Below are 23,066 nucleotides of genomic sequence, written 5' to 3' on the forward strand. Positions count from 1 at the left end.
CTTCTTACTGATATTCATAAGCCCCAAGATTTGCAAGCTGTCCTTAATTTTAATTTGAATTAACCTACAGAAGCAGCTGTTCATATTATAGCACAGCCTAAAACACAGGAAAGATTTGAGATCACCATGCTAAACCCAAACAATGCACCAACACATTTTCTCTGTTCTTCAGAAATATTCCAGGCTATCGTTTTGAAGTATAGTGACTGACATTAAACAATCGACTGTTAACCATACTTTGTATCTGAGATACTGCAGTTTTTCCCCGTTCTAAGTATGGGAGGAAAAACGTGACATCTCAGATATCATTGTTTGGCAACTTTTGACTTTATCATAGCAACCACAGTAGCTACAAGATGTAAATTTTTTTTTCCTCAATCTGCTCACCTAAAACTAGAATTTCAAACACAATTCTTAGTATGAAACCACTCAAACTCATATACAGAAGGCAAAAGCAGGCATGCATCCCTTTGTTTGACAGGAACACACTGGCAGCTTGCCAAAAGGCCTTCCTTAACTTGAGCAAAATGGGCAAACTAGAAGTATGAGTGTGGTCCACTGCATGTATGGATCCCAGCATGCAATGCTCCATCTCAGTTTGAGGAGCCTCAGATTAGATTGAGATGACCCACACATGATGGGATGCATAGGATTCATCAGTGTATTGAAGATGACAGAAGCTAAGGGCCACATCTTTGGCCAACTCTAGAATAAATATCCCGGTTGGCGTATATTAGTTTGTCATAAAAGTTCACCAACATCACTAATATAACTGCTTTCTCTATACAGACCAATCCCTCACACAATAATTTCCTTTGAAGTCCTGACTCTGAATAGCTTTTATCTGTTCCTCCCACTCAGACATTCCTATGCAAACCCACCCTCCTTTAGGACTTGAGAGGAAAGAATTAATAAAACAGCACACTGATTTTTTTCCCTCTTGAGGGTATTTGAAATCACAGCTTCTCTATTAGGTTTCCTTTGCAGAGTGGGCGACACCCACCATGGATGCTGTCATCTGCCAGCAACATGGCAGGATGCAGCTGTTTTTTTATGGGAAACAATGCTCACAGCTTGCAGTCTCCTGCCAGTGCCTCCCTTCAACTTGACAGCTCTGCTACATATGTTTATGTTACAGGCTCAAGTCATCCCTTTGCAGAAAAAAAGGACACTACCTTTCCTGCACACACAATGCCCCTCACAAACCACACATCTACAGAGGTGGCTGCTGCAGATTTCAGAGGAATGTGGGATGCTGCTTTTTCAGAACATGATCATCCCTGCCACTTGTGCACACAATGGTCAATTTTGGCTGGTACTTGAATGGAGTTGTGACCCTCCTCACATGGGGAGGACCAAATGATATGGTCTGGAGTTTGCTATTGTTTTTGCTTTTTTCATTTATCTGCTAGGAATAACATTGATCAGATTTGTGGGATTTATTGGACACTTGCAGTAAATCACTTTTGAGGTTCTCACATGACTATGGATCTGTTCAATATTCTCAAATTTATCTGTTTGATCATATACGGATCCAAACCATCACTAACAAGTCTTCCTATCTTCCAAGGCTTAATTAAGCATTTGCTGATCATTTAGACTCAAACTTCTTTAAAAAAAAAAAAACACACACACACACACAAAAGTAGTTTTAATTTGCAGTGGCTCAGAGTGCTGATTTTCCTCTGATTCCTTTCATAAATCAGGACAACGCTCTCCTTTCATTTGCATTCTTCTGCTAGCAATGAAAACAGAGTAGGCAGGCTACTGATGAATCTAAGTGGGGCTTACTATTAGTTCATTAAGCTGATTCACTCCTCAGGCATGAAACTACATCTATTTTAGCACTTAAGCAAATGGTGCAAGTTATGCAATATGAAGTTTAATATTAATATTTAATGGCTGTAAAATGATACAGCCACATGCATGTGGAGAATTATTGGCTCTTTTTAATCAAGTAGTGTTAGTGACATACTGTACACATGTACAGAGTTGTAAAATAACATACCACTTTATAAAAAAGTAAACTTGATAAGTAAGCTGAATAGTCATTGTGCCAAAAATAACATGGATTCTTTCCAGGAAATGTTCTTGCCAGTCCTAGCATTCTTATCAACACAGAGATTCAAAATATCACAGCTCCTGAGGAGCCACAGCCCCCGTAGTTAAACTATTCAGCCCATATTTGAGATGGAAAAGCCATCTCCCTCCTGGCAGCCAAGGACTGTGCCCCTTCCTCTCAGCTTCCCAAGGAAGGGCTGGTCTACACTACGGGGGAAAAATCGATCTTAGATACGCAACTTCAGCTACGTGAATAACGTAGCTGAAGTCGAACTATTTAAGATCGAATTACTCACTGTCCTCATGGCGCAGGAGCGATGTCCGTGGCTCCCCATGTTGACTCCGCAACTCCTTTCAGGTTGGTGGAGTTCCGGAATCGATATAAGCACGTTCGGGGATCGATATATCGCGTCTAGATGAGACGCGATATATCGATCCCCAAGCAATCAATTGCTACCTGCAGATATAGCGGGTAGTGAAGACGTAGCCTAAGATAGGGCAGCATTGATTCCAGCTGCTTTAGCAGTTCAGCTTCAGTGTAACTAAAATAAATGCGGGTGTCTGCGTGTGACAGGTAAAGGATTCCATGGGTGCTGCTTAAAATATGGTGTATTCGCATGAGAGAGTTAGGAACCTCACAAAAGACTGAGAATCTGCTGGCTGTTAACCCAGGTGGTAACTTAAAGTGACACTCAGTTTTAGTTTCACTTTTGCATCATATTTTTTTATCTTTCTGAACAATCACTAATTAAGCATTAAAACACCTCTATGAGGTAGGTAAATTTTACATATGGGGAAACTGAGGCATGGAAGGGTTAAGTGATTCAGACAAAGTCATGCAATGAGACAGAGGTAGAGCTGGGAATAGAACTCAATAGCCCATATTTCCAATTCCCTTAAATGAAACCACAAGACAACACTCCTTCAAAATCTCTCCAAAGTTTGTGTTGTGATCTCCTTCAGCAGAGCTCTGTGATGAAAGGGGCCATTGTCATTTCTAAAGGGGAAAATCCTCTCCCTTGTGTATAATACTCAAGTAAGAAGGTGCTCCACGTGGGCTGGATTCTGTCACCACCCCTCTCTGTAGGTACAATCCCTGCTCCCAGTCCCTCAGCACACATGGAGGTATGTTCAAGATACACTGTCACTTCAGATGGGACAACATGTCCCTCCAATGGGCACTCAGATCTACAGGCCACCACGGAAGAGATGACATCCACTCCTTTATGGGACATTCATTCCTTGGGGACCCTTGGATCAGCAGTCTCTACACTCAGAGATTACCACATGTTGTCTGGGAAGGTTCCTCATATCCTCCTCTGCTCCCATGCAGAGCATGCAATGGCCAGGCCAATCTAGAGCCAAGATTAAATTAGGTTTATGATCAATTTTCAAATGTTATTCTAAAAAAAGTTTCCTAAGAAAAATCTCTATTTTCAGCAGTAAAAAGGCATCTAGTGCCTTTTCCCCACAACAGCTCAAATGAAATAAAAATACCATGTTTTAACAAACCATTGCTTTATCTTAATCACTGTTCTATAGCTGAATCCATACATCTGGGCATTAGCCTCTGCCTTATTGGCTATTTCATGCTGTAAAAATAAAGAAAAATATACAAATTCCCAACCTTCAGGTTATTCTATTCTATTTAGGTTCTTATCATCATATCATCTCCATAAGATCTGAGAATTTAGTAACAGCCACTGCTCCCAAAGCTGAGAAAAGCAGACCATCATTCTGAATGCCTTAATCAGTGAAATTATAAGTGTTTCTCTTCCCACTGAAGAACTTTCATTCCCTTTAAGAGAAACTGTTTGGTTATGGGGAATACTCAATTACAGTCCTAACCCTAGGGTCTGGTCCTGTAAAGGTCTCAGTGCCTTAAACTCCTACAGGCTTCACACCATCCAGGAGCAGGTCCTTATTCTTACATTTGGAAACCGCACTTGACCTACTCAGCAAAACTGCCGCTGCCACAATGGATCATTATTCTGCACAGAATGTTTTCCCTTGCACCAGTGCCCCCAGTAACCTACACTCTTCCCAGCGATATAGAAACACTGCTTTCTGATCATTAAGGTGTGATGATTGGGAGACATCTGACTATGTACAGCTTACAAATTCTGTCTCCTATTGGGGACTTGCTGTGTGTCTGCTTCAGACTGCGAACTCCATTTTGAATGTGGGCAAGGCTGCCACCTCTGTCTTTTTACCTCCATTTTGGACACAGGGCTAACACTGGAGGGTTGTTAAACCTTGATGGTCCTCTGTTAAGATGGAAGACCCCTTGGACAAAGAGTTACCAACTGCCCACAGAAAACCAGTCTGCCCATGTAGACTTAACTAAGGAACGGATCAGCTGCTGTGTGACTCCAATCACCTGACAAACCTGATCAGAGGTCACCTGGTAAGGGGACTGGAGGTTATAAAAGAAGGGATTTCTCACTGGCCATTTTAGAGCTTATAGAGAGACTAGAAGCAGAAAGCTGGCTGTAGGAGTAAGAGGAAGCTCCATGTTCCAGAGGAGGAGCCATGTGCAGGAGGGAAGGGGGTCAGGAAAGATCCTGACTTCTCAAAAGACTGTGACCTGAGCCCAAAGTGGTGAGAGATCAGAGGCAGGGAAACGTGTACAGGTGTTTCATTGTTTCATCTAGATCTGCATCTCTCGTGCTATCTAAAGTAAAGCATAATTGTGTTAGAAACCTTTGCAAAGCCTGTGTGTAATGTGCTTCCACGATCATGTGTCCCTGGAGAGGTAAATGGTAAACCAGAGCGTTCACAATGTTGGAGCTCTGGGAAAGAGTTTGCTGAAGCAACCAGGGATCTTGGGGGCTGGGTCAGCCCTGGAATGGGGGTCTATAGCAGCTGGATTATGGGATCCCACTTCTGCAAAGAGGTAACAGAATCCATGCCCAGGCAGGAAGCCTGCCACAGAGGCCAAAGAAACAGTGCAAGATCCTACCCAGATAAAGAAAAGCTTAAAAGCACACAGGTCCAGCATGTGGGATGCAAATATACCTGCCTAGTGAATGTCTAGCAGAGAGAGCTTTACCAGGGCTGTGACACAAGGCAAACTGACTCCTGCAAGTCAAGTCAGTTTAGGATTTACGGAACTAACCACAGAAAGATGCAAATGTAATAAAATCATCTTTTCTGTGTGTTCCCAAGGCTGTACGTAACCACGCCTGAAATAATAGTGAAATGTAAAAAAGGTCTATTTATTTTCCGCTATATAAGATGGACATTCAGGGTATGTCTTCACTGCAGAGTCAATTCCATTATCTACACTGGAGTTAGGCCAACTCGATGAGAGTGACCACACTGAAATAACACTTGAGCTACACAGATTGTGTTAGCAGCTGCCGAGCTGTGCTTACTCCAGCTACAGCACGTATCCCATAACTGCCCAGCCAGCTTGAATTAGAAGCATCATCACACTTGTGTGTGGACAGAACTTGAGTAAGGGGAAAACACAAGTTTTAACTCAAGCTAACCAAAGTGAAGGCAAGTGCTCAGATATTTCAACCCCTTCTTCCAAAATACCTAGAGGGCCTGATTTAACACTGCCCTAGTGCTTTGGTAAATCAGCAGTGTACAGTGGTTTTAAAATGTTCCCATTCTGATTTGCACAAGTGTAGGTGACTATACAAAGTGAATCAGATAGGAGTTATGCTTGAATAATGAGTACAAGATTCACCCTTTCAGCAAAGTCTTTCTCCCAAAGAGATTCAGATATTTGCACTTTAAAAAGTCACCCTCTCAAACAACAATTCACCTGCTCCTTTTAATTATTTATTTCAAGATAGACATGTGGCATCTTTGCAGACCCCAAGTTGCCCATCAACATCTAAACAAGTTGACTGATGAGCATGTTAACACATCAAGCCTGCTACTACAGTCCTTGGCCCTTATCAATGTCAAGGCAACTGTGGAGACAAACTAAACCCTACTGACTTCTTAGTCTGGCATTTAGGTATTGGCCAATCATAGTACTGCATCACATGGCAGAGATTCACGTGGTCAGCTCTACTATATGCCAGTTACAGCTGGCTGCTGTGAGAAACAATGCCTGTGGCAGCACTGCCTTATTTACTTAATGCACCACCTGGTATTTCAGCTCTCACAGGGTACTTTGCGCTCAGCCACAGAGGTTTTAATGAAGCTACATTCGTTTTGTATTCTAGTGGAGCCTATTGGGACTGTTAGCTGTAATGCTGAACTGCTCTTTCCACTGTCAACCTCAGTTTTTCAGGGGTTGTTACTGTGGGTTTTCATTGCTATTTTAGTTCATGTCGGGCTAGACAGAGAGGGGCAAACTGCTCTTCCTTGCACAAGAGACCACTGGGGCCCAGGGTTCACCCCCAACGGGAAGCAAAAAGTACGTTTCCACTGGCTTTCTTCCCCAAGGGTTTATGTCAGGGGACAACCGCTAGTTTCAATAGGGATATATTGAATCATTGTCCCCTGGATGCCCTGACCATAACTCTTCACTGTCCAGCATCGCTAAGTTTTTCAGGTTGAACTAGGCCCCTGCAGCGAGAGGCTGCTACTAATATCTGCCTCTGCAACCTCCCTCTGGCTGATTTTCCATGCATGGGCTCCTGTGTCCTGTTTTATGCAGGCAAAGCTATCATAAACCAGAGATTTTTATTGTTTAATATTTGTTTCTGGTGGCACCTAGCATCCAAGGTGCGTCACAAACAAACAATGATACAGTCCCTGCCCTGAAGAGCTTACATTCTGAAAGACAAAAAAAAAAAAAAGGGTGGGGGGGTAGTGAACAATATATAGATCTATAATACACCTAAAGGTGTTGAGATAGTAACTGGCCTCTTCTAATACAAAATTAAGTAACTTTGCAAATCACCACTTTAAACACAAGGGGTTTTTTTTAAGCAGATATTTTAGGAGGTTTCAGAACAATGTGTGACTTATTTCTTCTCCTGTGTGCTGTAGTACGCTTTCACAAGGAAGTAAATTTAGGATGGATTGGAGAGACAGATGTGATTCAGAAGCTCCTTGCTTTGCTTTCAGACCCTTATCTTTAATTGAGTGTGTTATTCCCACTGGATATTCCTGTTAAAGGAAACTAAATGAAAAAAACCAAACATCACTGACATTACAATTGATACTAAGGGGACAAATTATATGAGAAGAACTCTCACAATCTAAATCTTAGCATACAAAGTCCCACTGACATCACTAAGGATTTGCACAGTATACATACTATCCTCATAATCCAGTGTATGGAATGTTAATGCATATAAAAACCATTCTGCTATTTATTTGCCATGCATGCATGCATGCAAGCAAAAAAAAAGCAGCCAGTGCAAACAAGGGTACACCCATCTCGACGCGTGTGGCCATTAACCCTAAGAGTTGGGCATGTGCTTAAAATATTGCACCTTCAGAAGGCAACCAGAGCAGGGGCCTTCAAGTCTCAAGTCCTGGGACCTATTCCTGACTAGGCCATTGGCTTGCTTTGTGAATTTGGATAAGTCACTGAGCCTGTGTGTGTCAGTTTCTTGACCTGTAAAATGAGGATAATAATAGTGGCTCCAATAGTTAAGGCTGAGTCGAGAGTCTGACTTAGAGCACAATTCATGTTTGTTTATTTTCTGTGATGCTCACAAGGGTGATGTGTGGTTTGAGTAATTAAATGCTTGTAAAGTACTTAGAGATCCTCAGGGAAAGACATTATAGGAGCACAAAATTTTAACTAGCAATTCATCTGTCTCTGAAATCCATATTTTTCAGAACATCTCTTCTGTTATTAAAAGAAAAATTCTCCCTTGTGCTAGTGTGTGTGGGTTACACTAGCTCTTTTTAAAATTCAACAGGAATAGACGCGCTGCAGCCTGTGGCGCTCCCCACCACACAGCAGCTGACCCAGACTTCTGCCTCATCATAATTCTTATCTGGCTAACCAGGGAATTAATCTTTGTGCACATCTGGGATAGCAGGGACTGCATGCTGCTTTTTAGTGCATCCACCAAAACCCTCTCGAAGAAATGACTCATGACTCCCTGGTGCCCCTTTGATAGGAAACACATTGCTATGGGTCTGCTCTTGATCCCATTGAACTCACAGGTAAATTTCCATGGAGTTAGCTTGTGCAGGATTGTGATCTCAAATGAACATTAGCGATGCTAAGCAGCAGCTGCCTTGGAGAGTTTCACTCTGTGTTGATCTCCAGCTGCTCCTAGTCTAACCTCCCTTCTGTGCAATGATTTACACAGCTCTAGTTTCCTTCCAACTTTCCTTATTTAGTGCTTAGAAGCCCCCAGCTGAAGCCTAACTACACCATGCCACCATATACTTGAGCAATCAAAGGCATCATATTAATCCTCCACCCCCAATAGAGAAACCTGGAGAAAGGGGGGAAAAAAGTCATACTAACCCCTTTGGCTGCCTCCCTTCCTGGGATTCTCCATAGTCTCCTCACAGAAACAGTCACTGTTACATGCTCCCTTGATCCTTGTCCTCCGACCTGAGCCATCCCCCATTTATATAGACTACACTCTAGAGAACAGACTCCAGTACTTCGAGCATACGGCCAGGAGTCAGGAGGACAGGGTTCTATTCTTGGTCCTGCCAGTGACTTGCTGTATGACGTTTGGAAAACCACTTAATCTCTCTCTGGGCCAAAATCATCCCTGGTTTAACTCCAATGAAGTCAATGGGGTTCACACCAGGGATTAATTTGTCCCTGCATGTCAATTTCTGCATTTGCAACATTGGGATAAGTTCATGTTTGTAAAATGCTTTGAGATCCTTGAATGAAAGGTGACAAGTATTTTTATAGATAACCTGTAGCTAGTTTCCCTACTCTGGGAAATCCTTCTTTAACTGGCCAAATTCATCTCTCTGGCTGCAAGCTAAGGAACTGAGCAGACACTGCCCCCTTCCACCAAGCCCTTTTCTTGACAATATGCCTGCCTGCGAGGGCCAGCACAAGACCAACGCCCGACAAAGTGTGCCACACGGTGGCTTCCCTCACCCGGCTGTAGTACAGGCTGCAGCTGTTGCCTCCTCTCACTCAGCCCCATGCTGTTGTAAAATGCTGGCAGGAGAAAGTGCAAACTGCCCTTCAGCAGTGTTTAAGCCAGTGCGTGCCTACATTTTCCATAGGCCTGGCCAAGTGGTTTCTCTCTCCAGGAAACTCTTCCCCTCCCATGTCACCCAGTCCCAGCCTTCTTCTTGGGCTCACACCTCATGCACTGCCTAGCTTCACCCCACACCCCATCCCAACTAATTATTTTAAGCTTCATACAGCACATGGTATCAATCATGTTCTTGGTTATTTACACCCCTCATCCCTCCCTCTTCTTGCCATCTTTCCGTCACATCATCTGAAAACAACAGGATGACCAGACAGCAAATGTGAAAAATGGGGACAGAGGGGTGGGGGGGTAATACGAGCCTATATAAGAAAAAGACCCCAAAATTGGGAATGTCCCTATAAAGTCGGGACATCTGGTCACCCTAAGAAACAATGGGAGCCGAGGGTGCTCAGCACCTTGCAGGATCCTGCAACTTCGGGGCAGGGACCATCTTCATTTCCGGAAATCCCCTTCCAAAATTATGGCATTAGAGAAATATTAAATACAAACAATCCAGTCTGTGCTCCTCCTGCCCACATAATGCCCAGTGCCAGCCTTTCCCTGTCCTCACTCTCACTGCCGGTACATGCGTTCTTGACTGACTGCCTCCAGCAGCTCTCATCACAGGAAGCATCTATTCTTTCTGTCTCATCTGCTTCAGTCACTTGTTCTTCTCAAGACCAGGGCATAAAAAAGTTACTCACACACTACAGAATAAAGTGCTAGATCTAGACAGTGGCCACAGCAGCACTAATCACTTTGGGAGTTTTTAAAATATGCCGCAGATCCACTGATTTTGGAACATGTTTCTGACTGACACTCCAGGCTCCCCATCTCCACCGTAATGATGAGTCTCTGTGAGAAGCTCTGGTGAGTCTTATTCAATAGCAGGCACTCAAATCTGCAGCTGACTGCTTCAAACCCTAGTCCAGGGGTCCCCAACGCAGTGCCCATGGGCGCCATGGCACTCGCCGGGGCTTCTAAGTGCACCCACGCACTGGCCGGCAGACAAGCAGCTGCCAAAATGCCGCTGACAAGCTGCGTCATCCAGAGGCATCGCCACCGAAATGCCGCCGATTTGCCTATTGACGTTGCTGCTTGTCGGCAGATTCTCGTCTGCTGCCACAGTCCTCCACGTCTCGTCATCTGGTGCCTGCCAGATGAAAAAGGTTGGGGACTACTGCCCTAGTCTCTCACATACTGGAGCACGTCAGGCAGGCACAACTGAATGGTGGGCAGGCCACAGTGGTACATGGAGTTCACTAGTAAGATAGGAGGTGGTGTGGGCAGGGCCATCCCCACCATATGCAAAGTACGCAGCAAATTTCCTGGTGCCTTATGCAGCTGTGTGCTGCTCCAGCCCTGGTTCGCCTCTTCCCCATGGCCTCTGACCCTCCTCCACCCCAGGCCAGCCTCTTTGTGCCCCCACTCCAGCCAGCCCTTCCCCTGAGGACTGCAGCAGGGGTCGAGCTCCTTGCACTCACCAGCAGTTATATGTAGAGCGACCCGGCTCCAGCCTGCTCTGGTTCCCTGGCTCCCAACCGCACCGCCAGCGAGTGCTGGGGAGGTGGTTCCCCCCCACTGCCCCTCACGGCTGGGAACCAGGGGAGCAGAGCAGGTTGGGGCCATGTCACTCTACTTCCTGCAGGAAGTGGCCACTTCCCCCCACCCCACATGGAGGCCTGCCCCGCCACCCCCACGAGCAGGCTGCATAGGGCACCAAAATGGCTAGGGACGGCCCTGAGTGTGGGTCACTGCAGGGGAGGAAAGGAATAGGATGAGAAGGATGCTGCGTAAAATTGACTGGTCTACTGACTAGTCAATTTTAAAGATCCTGTAATTTTCTGACCTAGATTTAGGGCTCCAGATTCAGTGACCAGAAGCAAACACACACTTACATTCAAAGTACTACAGGGTGAAGGTCAGGCCTTAGTCTGATAACCGAGAGCAGTCACCTACAATTAATGTACCCTAGGGGACATCCAAGATGCAGACTCCATGACCTAGTGCTGGGGAGCCAAACTCATTCTGTGGAATGGGCTGAATCCTATTTTGGTCTGTGAGCCAGGACTACATGCTTCCCTCATTCCACAGCAGAATTACACTGATGCCCATGGGAAGCTGGCACAAAGGTCCAGAGTAGAATATGGCTTTTATCGAGAAACTAAATTTATACTTATTGTTCTGTATGATAAGAGCAGTTCCTTCTCATTGCTTTCGTCACTATCTGGGGAAATATGGACCTGTTGGAGAGCACTGCTACCTTTGCCCTTCTACTTTCCTCCATTCTCCTATGACTGTTCCTTGTCCTAGCGAGCCTCCTCTATGTTTTCACCTCTGCATTTAACTATCTTCAGCAGTTCCCCAGTTCCAATCCCCATGAGCTTCACTCCCATTCCATCTACTAAAATGATCAGCAATTAAATAGTTATTTTTCACAAGCAAAGTATCATCCTGCATTAGACTTAATATCCCAAGGGGCACACCTACACATGAGCTGCAAACACACCTTGTGGTTGCAGTAGATATAACCTGGTTAGCTTGGGAACCAGAACAGCAAAGCCTCAGTATCCTGGGATTCACTGTGGGCTAGCTGCCCAGGCAATTACTTAGGGAGCAAGATGGGCTTGTACAGCCAGTGTTGAAGCCTGTGCTGCTGTGGCTTCACTGCTCCAGTAGCAAAACTAGCAAAATTAAAGGTAGCTCAGGTATATCTACACAATCACACGCCATAATTATCAGTATAAAACATCCCCAGAGAGATTAATGGGGCAGGGGATTCACAACTCTTACAACCATTTCAGTCTGCACACTCAGGAAGACAGTACATGACAGGTTAGCTAGAACAATGGTTGTCAAAATTTTTTTTCTGGTGACGCAACTGAAGCAAATTGTTGATGGCTGTGGCCCAACGGAGCTGGTGATGAGGGGTTTGGGAGGGGCTCAGGTCTGGAGCAGAGGTTGGGGTGAGGGCTGCAGGGTAGGTCTGAGAATAGGTAAAGGAGGGGGTTCTGGGCTGGGGCAGGGGGTTGGGGTGCAGAAGGAGGTCAGGGCTCTGGGATGGGGGTGCAGGCTCTGGGGTGGGGCCAGGGGTGAGGGGTTTGGGGTGCAGGATGGGGCTCTGGGTTTTGGAGGGCTCAGGGATGGGGCAGGGGATTGGGGTGCAGGCTTACCTCTGGTGGATCCTGGTCAGCAGCAGAGCTGGAGTGCAGAGGCAGGCTTCCTACCTATCCTGGCACTGCAGACCACGCTGCACCCCAAAAGCGGCCAGCAGCAGGTCCAGCTCCTAGGCGGAGGCACAAAAGCAGTTCCACGCAGTTCTTGTCCACAGGCACCACGCCCCTTCCCATTGGCTGGTTTCCAGCTAATGGGAGTGTGGAGCCGGTCCTCGGGGCGGGGGCAGCATGTGGAACCCTGTGCCACGCCCTCCACCACCCCCAGGAGCCAGACCTGCTGCTGGTTGTTCCCAGGGCATAGTGCGGTGTTGGAACACACAGGGACTAGCTTGTCTTAGCCGGGCAGCACCACCAACAGGACTTTCAATGGCCCATTCAGTGGTGCTGACCACAGCCACCACAACCTAGTGCCTTCCATTCCGTGACCCAATTCTGGGTCATCACCTACAGTTTGAAAACCACTGAGCTAGAACACAAAAGGCCTAACAACATTTATTTTTTAAAATGTCAAATTAAATTGTGCAGTATCTAGATAAATAAGTAGACAGAGTGTTTGAAAACCCTGGCTTGGTAGGTCTTTCTATCAGTGCAAAATTTCAGTGCTCACCCAGGCATCATGGTGCAGTTATGGATGCCCCATTTGAAGCTTTTTTCTGCTCTGATTAGGGCAATATAGTATCTGAAATCTCATTCAGGCACAAAAGGCTACTGGGCCAACTATAACACTGTTAATGAATAAAACAGGATGTGTCAGATCAAGTGACAGAGGAGAAAAGAAACTGAAAGTCAGGTGTTTAAATACCAGAGCACAGCCCCTCCTTGCCCACCCTGAGCAGTGAGCAGCACAGAGAAAGCAATGCAAGCCTCCAGAACAGGTCTCTAAGCTTTAGAGATTCCTTGGGGACACTGGTCTTTTCTTCAGCCACATTCTTTTCTACAACTCTCTAATGAGCCAGGTAAATAAAGATACAGAAAGTGCCCCAGGACTAAATTAAATGATCCAAGTTAAAGCCCTGAATGCTGCAGAATCAGTGCAGAGAGATCGCTACAACAGGCTGATGGAATGGGAATTTGAGGTCAGGACAGAGGCACGGCCAGCAAGTCTATCAGCTCCACCAGCCGAATCCACCAAGAAAAGGAGAACAAGTGTCAAAGTGGCTGAAGAGGCTATTACAGTACCAGAAGCAGAGCAGCTCCGATGAAGCTCCACAGCTGGAGGTTGAGGTTTCCACTCCTCACCCCTGCAAAGCATCCCTGACCATTTTCTTGGACTTTGTGCTGGAGACAGTAATGGCTATAAAAACAGAAAAAATGGCACTTCTATCAGGTCAGTGTGGAGAGGCTGATGCAAGTCTTTCTAATCCCTAAGGCCCAGATCTTCAATGGTTTTCAGGCCCCTAACTTCCATTTACTTCCACAGGAGTTAGGCATCTAAATATCTTTGAGGATCCAGGCATAAGTGTCCTGAATGCTCATGGAAAGTGATGAGATTACAGCCCTGGAGATGAGAGTCCGTTTTAGCCACAGGACAGGTGGTCTTGGCAGCAGAAATGCAAGCATCCCTGCTGACCTGCTTCAACCCACCACTTTGTGGGGTGAAAGAGTTCAGTTTTCATGCCTGTTCACTCTGAGTCCTCACCGCCAAGGTTGCTAATTGGTGCCAACTAATTTGGATACCACTCAGAACAGGACCAAGACTGCCAAGACAAAAGCCACAACAAACAGATACTGGATGGTAACAGTGTCTAGTCATTACTGACCAGGACTGGATTTTTCATGCAGGTGAAAGGCTCTGTATCTCATTACCAGTCCCCATCTGAAATGTTTTTGAGCTGCTAGTGTCAGCTCTTGCCAAGGCTTTAGGCAGCTGAGCACTGACAAATTTATAGCTGGAAACTGGACAAGCTCCCTTGTAGGTTGGTATTGTTCAAGACAGGTGTTAGATTTGTAAAGATGTGTTTAGTATTTAGACTCTATAAAACACTTGTAAGTTGCTGCATGCATTAATCCTACTTGTAATGGCCATATCCCATGCTACAAGGTAATATGTAAGTTTTGCCTTTTAAATGGCAAAATGCCTGCCCCGAACTTGTGAACCCAGGCAGGAGGAGTGGTTCCCCCACCCGTCAAGAAGGGCTATCAAAATTAAGTGGACCGTTGTAAAATATCAGATACAAAGACTGGGTTAACGGCCTCACACCTGTGAAGGTGCTATGTGCAGGGAAGCTCATTCCATCAGCTTGAATTGTGGAAGAAGGAAATAAAGACAGCTAACATGAAAACTCTTCATCTCTTTGCCCTTTGGACTCTCACAGGGCTAGCGCTATGAAACAAAAAGCAGAGAACCCCAGGGTCAACCTGGGTTGCCCTAGAAGGCATTCAGTGCTGGCAGATTACTACAGCTGTGTCACCTTTTGGAACCAGAGACTAACTCATTTGTGTATATGTGTTGCCTGCTTTAACCTGTAAATAATTCATTTTTCCCTAGTTAATAAGTCCTCAGTTAGTTTACTATAGGACTGGCTTGCAAGCCTTGTCTTTGGTGTGAGGTCTGAGGTACAAATTGACCTGGGGTAAGTGGTGGTCTCTTGGGACTGTAAGCAACCTGATCTTTGGCGTAAGTGACCATTTATCATTTAGTCCACCTTGCCTGGGTGGTGGGATGGATTGAAGTGCCCAAGGGGACTGACTGTGACTCCATGATAAGATTGTTATAGTGCTTCGGGAGTTCACATTTGTTACTGGGTTGGTGAAATCTAATTCTAGAACACACCACCAGTTCAGGGTGTCTGTTCTGCTTTTTGACTGTCTGCCGAGATTGGCACTCACAGTCGTGAACCACTCCAACCAGTGTGACAGTTTTCACCTCATTTCTGAAAATAAATCATGAGCTGATTTGTTATTTTAACAAGTAGCTACTGCACTGGAAAGCCTGGTCATTTATTTCCAGCATCATTAAAGCAAGGGGGTGTTGTAAACCATCTTCTGTTCTTGAAACACACATTGCTCAGGATAAGAGAATTACTCCCCTGACCCACTAGATTTGCCTACCCACTGGATAACAAAGACTTGCACCAATAAAGCCATTGTGAGAGAGTCCATATTTGTAATCTAGTTAGCTACCTTTTGCTTCCACAAAAAGACTATAAAAAGAGTAGTCAGTCCATTCTGGGGGTAACACATTGACCTGAACATAAATTAGTAAGTGCTATAGGACCCCAATTTGCTGAGCATCAGCTAAATGGGATTTGATCATGTCTTTAGGGTCAGCCTCTGTCCTTCAGTATAGATGAGCCAGTCAGCTATCAAAAGGCCAGCTGGCTTCAGAAAGGCTGAACGATGGGATCCACCAGACTAGAGTTCAGTAAAGAAAGTCCTGACAATTCACTAGCTAGCACAGATCTGAAAAGCAGGTGGTACTTGTTCTTTGTAGTCCGATCCTGTGGGACCCAAAGTGCAGACTCTAAAGCCTGCTGGCAGGTAGGGGAGCTCTTATGTTTTATTGAGCCTCCGATTTTTCTGCAGACTGATTATGACACCTTCAGAAACACAGTGGATGACACTACAGTGCAGCGAGTTTTTTTTGCCAGTGGACACATCCTCACTAAGGGCTTGGCTACACTTACATTTTATAGCGCTCTGACTTCCTGGCTCAGGGGTTTGAAAAATCACGCCCCCCAGAGCGCAGCAAGTCAGAGCGCTTTAAAGAGCTAGTGTAAACATGCTCCAAGCACTGAGAGCTAATCCCCTTGTGTCCCCTTGTGGGAAGTGGATTGAAGCGCTGGGAGAGCTCTCTCCCTGCGCTGATGCGCAACCACACTAGCACTTCAAAGTGCTGCCGCAGGAGCATTCCCCTGACAGCGCTTTGAAGTTTCCAGGGTAGCCATGCCCTATCTCATATGAAACTGGCAGTTGATAGATATAAATGCATTTCAGAAAGCAATGGAATACCCTCATTAACATATCAGAGGGGTGCCTGGCTTTAGATGATGCCTTACAGATATACCCCACTAAGCCCTGTCTACATTAGGAAATTTTAGCAAAAATTTCCTACAGGTGCACCCACTAGTTCAGTCACATAATCAAGAGCCATTATATAGCAAAGATTCCGACAACTTCCAGAGTTTTTACTACTATATTAAACAGATTTAAAATACTGGAGCTTTGTCTACACTAGACGCAACTTGATCACTGTCTATAAATATTTAGAGAGAGATGGCATCTGATACCGGAGTATTCTTTAATCTAGCAAACATTTTTCAGAACCATCAGGACACCTTATTAAGGGACATGGTGGATTCTCCATCACTGGTCATCTTAGCCTTCTAAGAGATATGATCTAGTTCAACCACAGATTACTGGGTTTGATGGTGTCATTATTCTGTACCCTGTGTTACGCAGGAGGTCAGACCAGATAATCAAACTGATCACTTCTGACCTTAAAATTTCCAAATCTGAACTAAACAGGGCTCCCGTTAGTACTACTTGCCCTCATTACAGCACTGACAACACTAATGGTTTATTTTTTATTATTATTATTATTATTAAACATTTCTTAGTGCCCACATGGTGAGAAAGGTGAGAAATCTCCATTACAATGAATTAACTCTGCAATAGGCACAGCGGCACATTCAAGTTAATTTGAATAATCTCAGTGGTATAAAACAAGATATTTGCACCAAGGAGCTTAAAATCTTAGACACACAGATAATATAAAGAACTGGGAGAGCAGTAAGAATATAGTTGGTAGTGGTGGAAACAGGAGTGAGACAACTAAACCTGGAAAGAGGAATTGTCCTTGGCAATGGATTTTTCAGAATATATCGAGGTTACATTCATTTAAATTGTCAGTAAATCATTTTTGATGCATCTGCCTGTCACTGTGGTCAGGAGCAGAATGGTAGCAGAGCAAACCCAAGCAGAGATTATTGCTGGAGAGACATCCAGCATCCAGAATTAGGTGACGCAAGCCAGAGCCGTAACTAGGAATTTTTGCGCCCGAGGCCAGGGACAGGGATGGCACATTTGGCTCTTCAGCGGTGGGTTCCTCTCGGAGGGAAGGACCTGCCGCCGAATTGCTGTCATTCTTCGGCAGCAATTCGGCAGCAGGTCCTACCCTCAGATGGGCGGGGACCTGCTGCTGAATTTCTGCCAAAGAGCCAGACGTGCCGCCCCTCTCCCTTGCTGACGACCAGTGGCAATTCGGTGGCGGGTCCTTCAGTCCCTCTCGGAGGAGAGGCTTTCTGTGCCCCTCACCTTCCGTGCTGGAGGCAAGTTCCTCACTTGCCTTGCCCTCATTACAGCACTGATGCAAGCTCTCTAAAGAATCCATATGACACAGATTGTTTAGCTCTACTGCCTCTAGGAATCTCTCTAGCCCACTGGACAGAGATGTTGCCTCTAGGGTAGGCGGCTGAGTGTTCAAACAGCATAAAGGTTGTTTCACCAAAACAAATGCCCCCCTCCCCCCCTTTCTGTATGGTTTAAATTCATCACTTCATCTTTGTAAACAAAAACTAAACTAAAAAGGTACTGATAGCTAATTTAATGTGTATGAAAACAGCCAAGCTAGAGAGAGAAGAGGGCAGGAGCTGGCCATGGAAGGAGACAAGAGCTACAGGAACAAAAAGGACCTAGAACAGAGCAGTGTTAACTTGGTCATTTTACAGGCTAAACAAGACACAACCAGGGCCAACCCCTGAACAAATCCAGAGCTTTAAAAAGGAATCCTGATAGTAAATAATCGTGTAACCCTTTCACTGCTGACCTTCAACTTCTATAATCCATGAACACTCCACAGCAGTGAGCAAATGGTTTAGCTGTATCTGGTATATTCAGAAGCTCTGTGGGCACATTCTACCTGCATGTATTTTTAATGTTTGGCAGGAGGTCCAGTGGCTTAAAAAAAATGGAATTTAAATGCAAATTCAAAGTCATGGTTTGTGTCATTCCTTAAATCAGTAGTTCTCAAACGTTTGTACTGGTGACTCCTTTCACATAACAAGCCTCTGAGTGTGACCCCCCCCCCTTATAAATTAAAAACACTGTTTATATATTTAACACCATTATAAATGCTGGAGGCAAAGTGGGGTTTGGGGTGGAGGCTGACAGCTCGTAACCTCCCCCGCCCATGTAATAACCTCACGATCCCCTGAAGGGTCCCGACCCCCAGTTTGAGAACCTCTGCCTTAAATCTTAACTTGTAACTAGCCAAACACAGAAGAAAATTACATATAAAATTCAAATCTTTTATAGTCACATAGGTTCCACATTTTTCCTATTTCTAATCACTCTGCCATGGACCGCTAAAGCTTTTTAATGACACTTCACTCTGGATTTATTTTCAATGGCTTATATGGTAACTATATAGCAGCAGCTGGATGAAGCAACAGTTGCTGCAGATCTAGTATCAGAGTGTGACTGACATGCGGATGGCTGCTTGCAGCTGAGGAGACAAGTAACGTTCATGTGGAACCTGTGATTCCGAGTCATGTGTCATTGTCACAGAGTCACCAGGTCAATGCTCTGGAACTACTCCATATGAAGCCAGTCAGGACTCTAGGGGAGACTCGTCTCTCTGAGCATACTGTCTCCAGGACAAGAAGCTTACATAGCTTTGACCTTCCTGGGTCTGACTTCGGCGCATTCAGCATCTCCTTCCACACCGTGCACTTCCTGCAGTGAGTCGGCATAGGGGGGCTCCTGGGGAAGCCAGAAGGCCCTGCACCCCAACTCTGCAGTCAGATGTGACTCTCAGCAAGCCAGTAAAATAGAAGGTTTATTAGTCAACAGGAACACAGCGTAGGACAGAACTTGTTAGCACAGAAACCAGTGGTCCCAGAGCCAGGGCTTTGGTCTTCCCCCTGTGCCCGAAGCCAGCCAAGACTGACTGGCTTCCAGCTGCCTGGCCCCTGCCCTGCCCATTGCTCCTCTTCCAGCCTTTGTCTCCTTTCCAGGCCAAGAGTCACCTGCTCACATTCCCCTCCTGGGTCTCAGGTTACAAAGGGGCAGCCATAGCATCCATGCAGGCAGCTGAAGCAGCCTCCACAAAAGTCACACACACTTATTCCCACCACCTAGACATTGGTGCAATACGTAGGGAAACTGAGGCACACACCACATTCATGCAAAACAGTAAGACTCACATACAACATAACATTCATCACAGTCATATGTAATGTTACCAAGGAAAATTAGCTAGCAGTTCTTCCTGGCTTTCCTTTTCTTCTATGCCTCCCCCTAAGGAGTCAGCTGGTTTGCTCTGCCAGCTCAGAGCTATTTGGCTTGACTGCCACAAGAATGATTTATAAATGAAATAAAGAAAGGGGAAAGGAAGACCAAAAATAAGGTAAAACTTCCTGACAGCAAGAGGTATGTGGCCAAGAGAAGTGCTGGAAACTCTGTCAGTTAGCACATTTACAGCCATCCATGACCTTTTCATACCTCGCTCCCTCCAGCTCCTGGCTCTCACAGAGATCTGGATCCTTCATCTGATGCTGCCTCTGCAGCAGTCCTCTCTTACAGAAGCATCTCCTTCCCATCCAAACCTTAGCTGCATGTTTCCTCGCCCTCACCTCTTAATTTAACTTGCAGCCCTGGTTCAACACTGCCAATTTCCAGACCTGGCTCACTGCTGACGTCTGCTTCCTACGATCCTGCTGTCGTGCTGCATAACGACTCTGGCAGAACTCCTGTGACCAGGCTGACTTTCTGTACTACAGATTTGTTCTCTTCGCCATCCTCCATCATAAAGAACTCTACTTCTCCAGCTTAATTGAATCCTAGCTGCCTTTTCACCACCTTAACTCCCTCCTTAAATCCTCCCCTCCTCCTGCCTTCACCTCTCTCTCCACACAGGATCTTGCCAATTTCTTTCAAAAGAAAAAAGACAATATGACATGGCCTTCCCTCTCCCCCTAGTTCACCTTCCTTTCCCTCCTACAACTCTTGCCTCTTTCTTCCTGTTACAGACACAGCAGTTTCTCATCTGCTCTCCTGCACTAACCCCTTCCATTTGCTCAAGCGGTCACATCCCATTTTATCTCCTGATCTACCCTGCGCCAACTCTCATCCCCTTCTTCACTCTTCTCCATAAATTCTGGCTTTCCCTGCTCACACTACAAGGATGCATTAGTCTCTCCCAGCCTAAAAAGTGCATCCTTATATCCATTTGCCTCTCAAAACGATCACCCCATCAGACTTCTCCCTTTCATCTCTAAGCTCATTGAACATGTTGTTTACAATTATTGTCCGGAGTTCCTCTCCTTAAGTTCTATCCTACACCTTCTCCAATTTGGCTTCTGCCCCTTGCCCTCTGCTGAAACAAAGCTCACCAAAAGTGCCAGTGACTTCTTCCTAGGTGAAGCTCAGAACAAATATTCCATCCTCATCCTGCTTGACATGTCAGCCACCTTTGGCCCCATTAACCATGCTCCTATTTTTTTGAAATCTTGTCCTCCCCTTGGCTTCCATGACTCTGTCCTCTCTTGGTTCTCCTCCTACTTCTAAAACTGCTCCTTCAGCATGTCCTATGGAAGATCCTCCTTATTCTTCCTCCAACTTTCTGTGGCAGTTGAACAGAGATCTGTCCTTGGTCCCCTTCTCTACTCACATATAAGGTGTATTTATAGATGGAGAAATCTCATTCACAAAACATAAATTCAACTATGATCTCTATGCTGACAACTCACAGATCTACATCTCTAAACTGGTTTCTTTCTATCCAAACTTAATCTTATTTAGCAAATCATAAGTTTATCCTGTTTGTGTGCATGTATCATCCTTGTATCTGAAGTTATGAATATTGACTATGTACCAGTATTTCAAATGTGTTCGTCTGGGATAACACACACCAGGTAATTTGCAGCCAGTCTGGCCTGCATTTGTGAATGAACTACTCAGGTTGATGGCCCATTAAAGAACTCACAATGGGCCATAGAAGAAACTCCTCCCCACCCGGTGAGCCTTCCTGTGAATGGTTTAGCCAGCATATGGGTAATGGCTGTTCCTAAGAGTCAAAGCATGTAAGGGCATGTTACTTGCTCATGTGATCCTGGACTCCATTTCATGTCTGTAATTTTCCACAAACTGCTGGGGGCTTTGTTTGGGACAGTAAAATTCCATCCACATGGGAGAGAGTATAAAAGACCCTGGAAACGTCTCCATTTTGTCTTCATTTCCTGCTTCATTTCTCTGGACTGGGTTTCTAACACGAAAATTCTAAAGGACTGATGACCCCTGAGCTGTCTGGGTAATTTCCAGAGAAGACTTTGAGCAACCTAGCAGTTTATTCCATCACTGCAACAAACCTGATATCAGAACTTTGCAATGATTGAATGCATATGATCTATCAATCATTTTAAATCCCTTCTATTTCTTTTCTCTTAAAAATAAACCTGTGGAGTTTAGTTGCTAAAGAACTGGCAGTAGCATGATTGTTGGGTAAGATCTGAGTTATATACTGAACTGGCTGTGTGGCTGGTCTCTTGAGATCAGAAGAAACCTTTGTTGGATGAAATTAGTTTTCAATAATAGCGTCCCCGATAATGTCATGGCAAAACTGGTGGCTAAACTTTGTGTCTTTGTCCTCACACACAACTATTTCACATTTGGGGACAATGCATACCTTCAAGTCAGCGGCACTGCTATGGGGACCCGCATGGCCCCACAGCATGCCAACATTTTTATGGCTGTCTTAGAACAACGCTTCCTCAGCTCTCATCCTCAAAAATGCTCATACTCTACTTGCGCTATATTGATGATATATTCATTATCTGGACTCATGGAAAAGAAGCCCTTGAGGAAATTCCACCATGATTTCAATAATTTCCATCCCACCATCAACCTCAGCCTGGACCAGTCCACACAAGAGATCCACTTCCTGGACACTACAGTGCTCATAAGCAATGGTCACATAACCACCACCCTATACCGGAAACCTGCTGACCACTATACTTACCTACATGCCTCCAGCTTTCATCCAGACCACACCACACGATCCATTGTCTACAGCCAAGCTGTACGATACAACCGCATTTGCTCCAATCCCTCAGACAGAGACAAACACCTACAAGATCTCTAATACCCACCTGTTGAAGTGAAGAAACAGATTGACAGAGCCAGAAGAATACCAGAAGTCACCTACTCCAGGCCCAACAAAGAAAGTTATAGAACACCACTAGTCATCACCTTCAGCCCTCAACTAAAACCTCTCCAGCACATCATCAAGGCTCTACAACCTATCCTGAAGGACAATCCCTCACTCTCACCGATCTTGGAAGACAGGACGCTTACAGACAGCCCCCCAGCCTGGAGCAATTACTCACCGGCAACCACACACCACACAACAAAAACAACCAGAAACCTATCCTTGCAACAAAATTGCCAACTGTGTCCACATATCTATTCAAGGGACACCATCTTAGGACCTAATCACATCAGCCATGCCATCAGAGGCTCGTTCACCTGCACATCTACCAACCTGATATATGGCATCATGTGCCAGCAATGCCCCTCTGCCATGTACATTGGCCAAACCGGACAGTCTCTGTGCAAAAGAATAAATGGACACAAATCAGACGTCAAGAATTATAACATTCAAAAACCAGTTGGAGAACACTTCAACCTCTCTGGTTGTTCAACTACAGACCTAAAAGTCGCAATTCTTCAACAAAAAAATTCAAAAACAGACTCCAACGAGAAACTGCAGAAGTGGAATTAATTTGCA

At 45.2% G+C, this 23,066-nt stretch overlaps 1 protein-coding gene across 7 annotated transcripts in view; it reads right to left on the reverse strand.

The window, feature by feature from the left end:
- The window catches only part of PRKAG2 (protein kinase AMP-activated non-catalytic subunit gamma 2), a 403,677-nt gene that overhangs the window by 144,514 nt on the left and 236,097 nt on the right, over positions 1-23,066 (reverse strand). The window contains exon 1 of one of the 7 annotated variants that reach the window (XM_032778663.2): positions 8,462-8,532. The exons of the other annotated variants lie outside the window; for them this stretch is intronic. Coding sequence (XP_032634554.1) covers positions 8,462-8,495 — 34 coding nt within the window. The 5' untranslated portion in view covers positions 8,496-8,532. Of the gene's footprint in view, positions 1-8,461; positions 8,533-23,066 lie in introns of those variants that run through there. 7 annotated transcript variants of the gene reach the window in all.

The sequence above is a fragment of the Chelonoidis abingdonii genome, chromosome 2, assembly GCF_003597395.2.
Source record: "Chelonoidis abingdonii isolate Lonesome George chromosome 2, CheloAbing_2.0, whole genome shotgun sequence".
Classification (NCBI taxonomy): domain Eukaryota; kingdom Metazoa; phylum Chordata; order Testudines; family Testudinidae; genus Chelonoidis; species Chelonoidis abingdonii.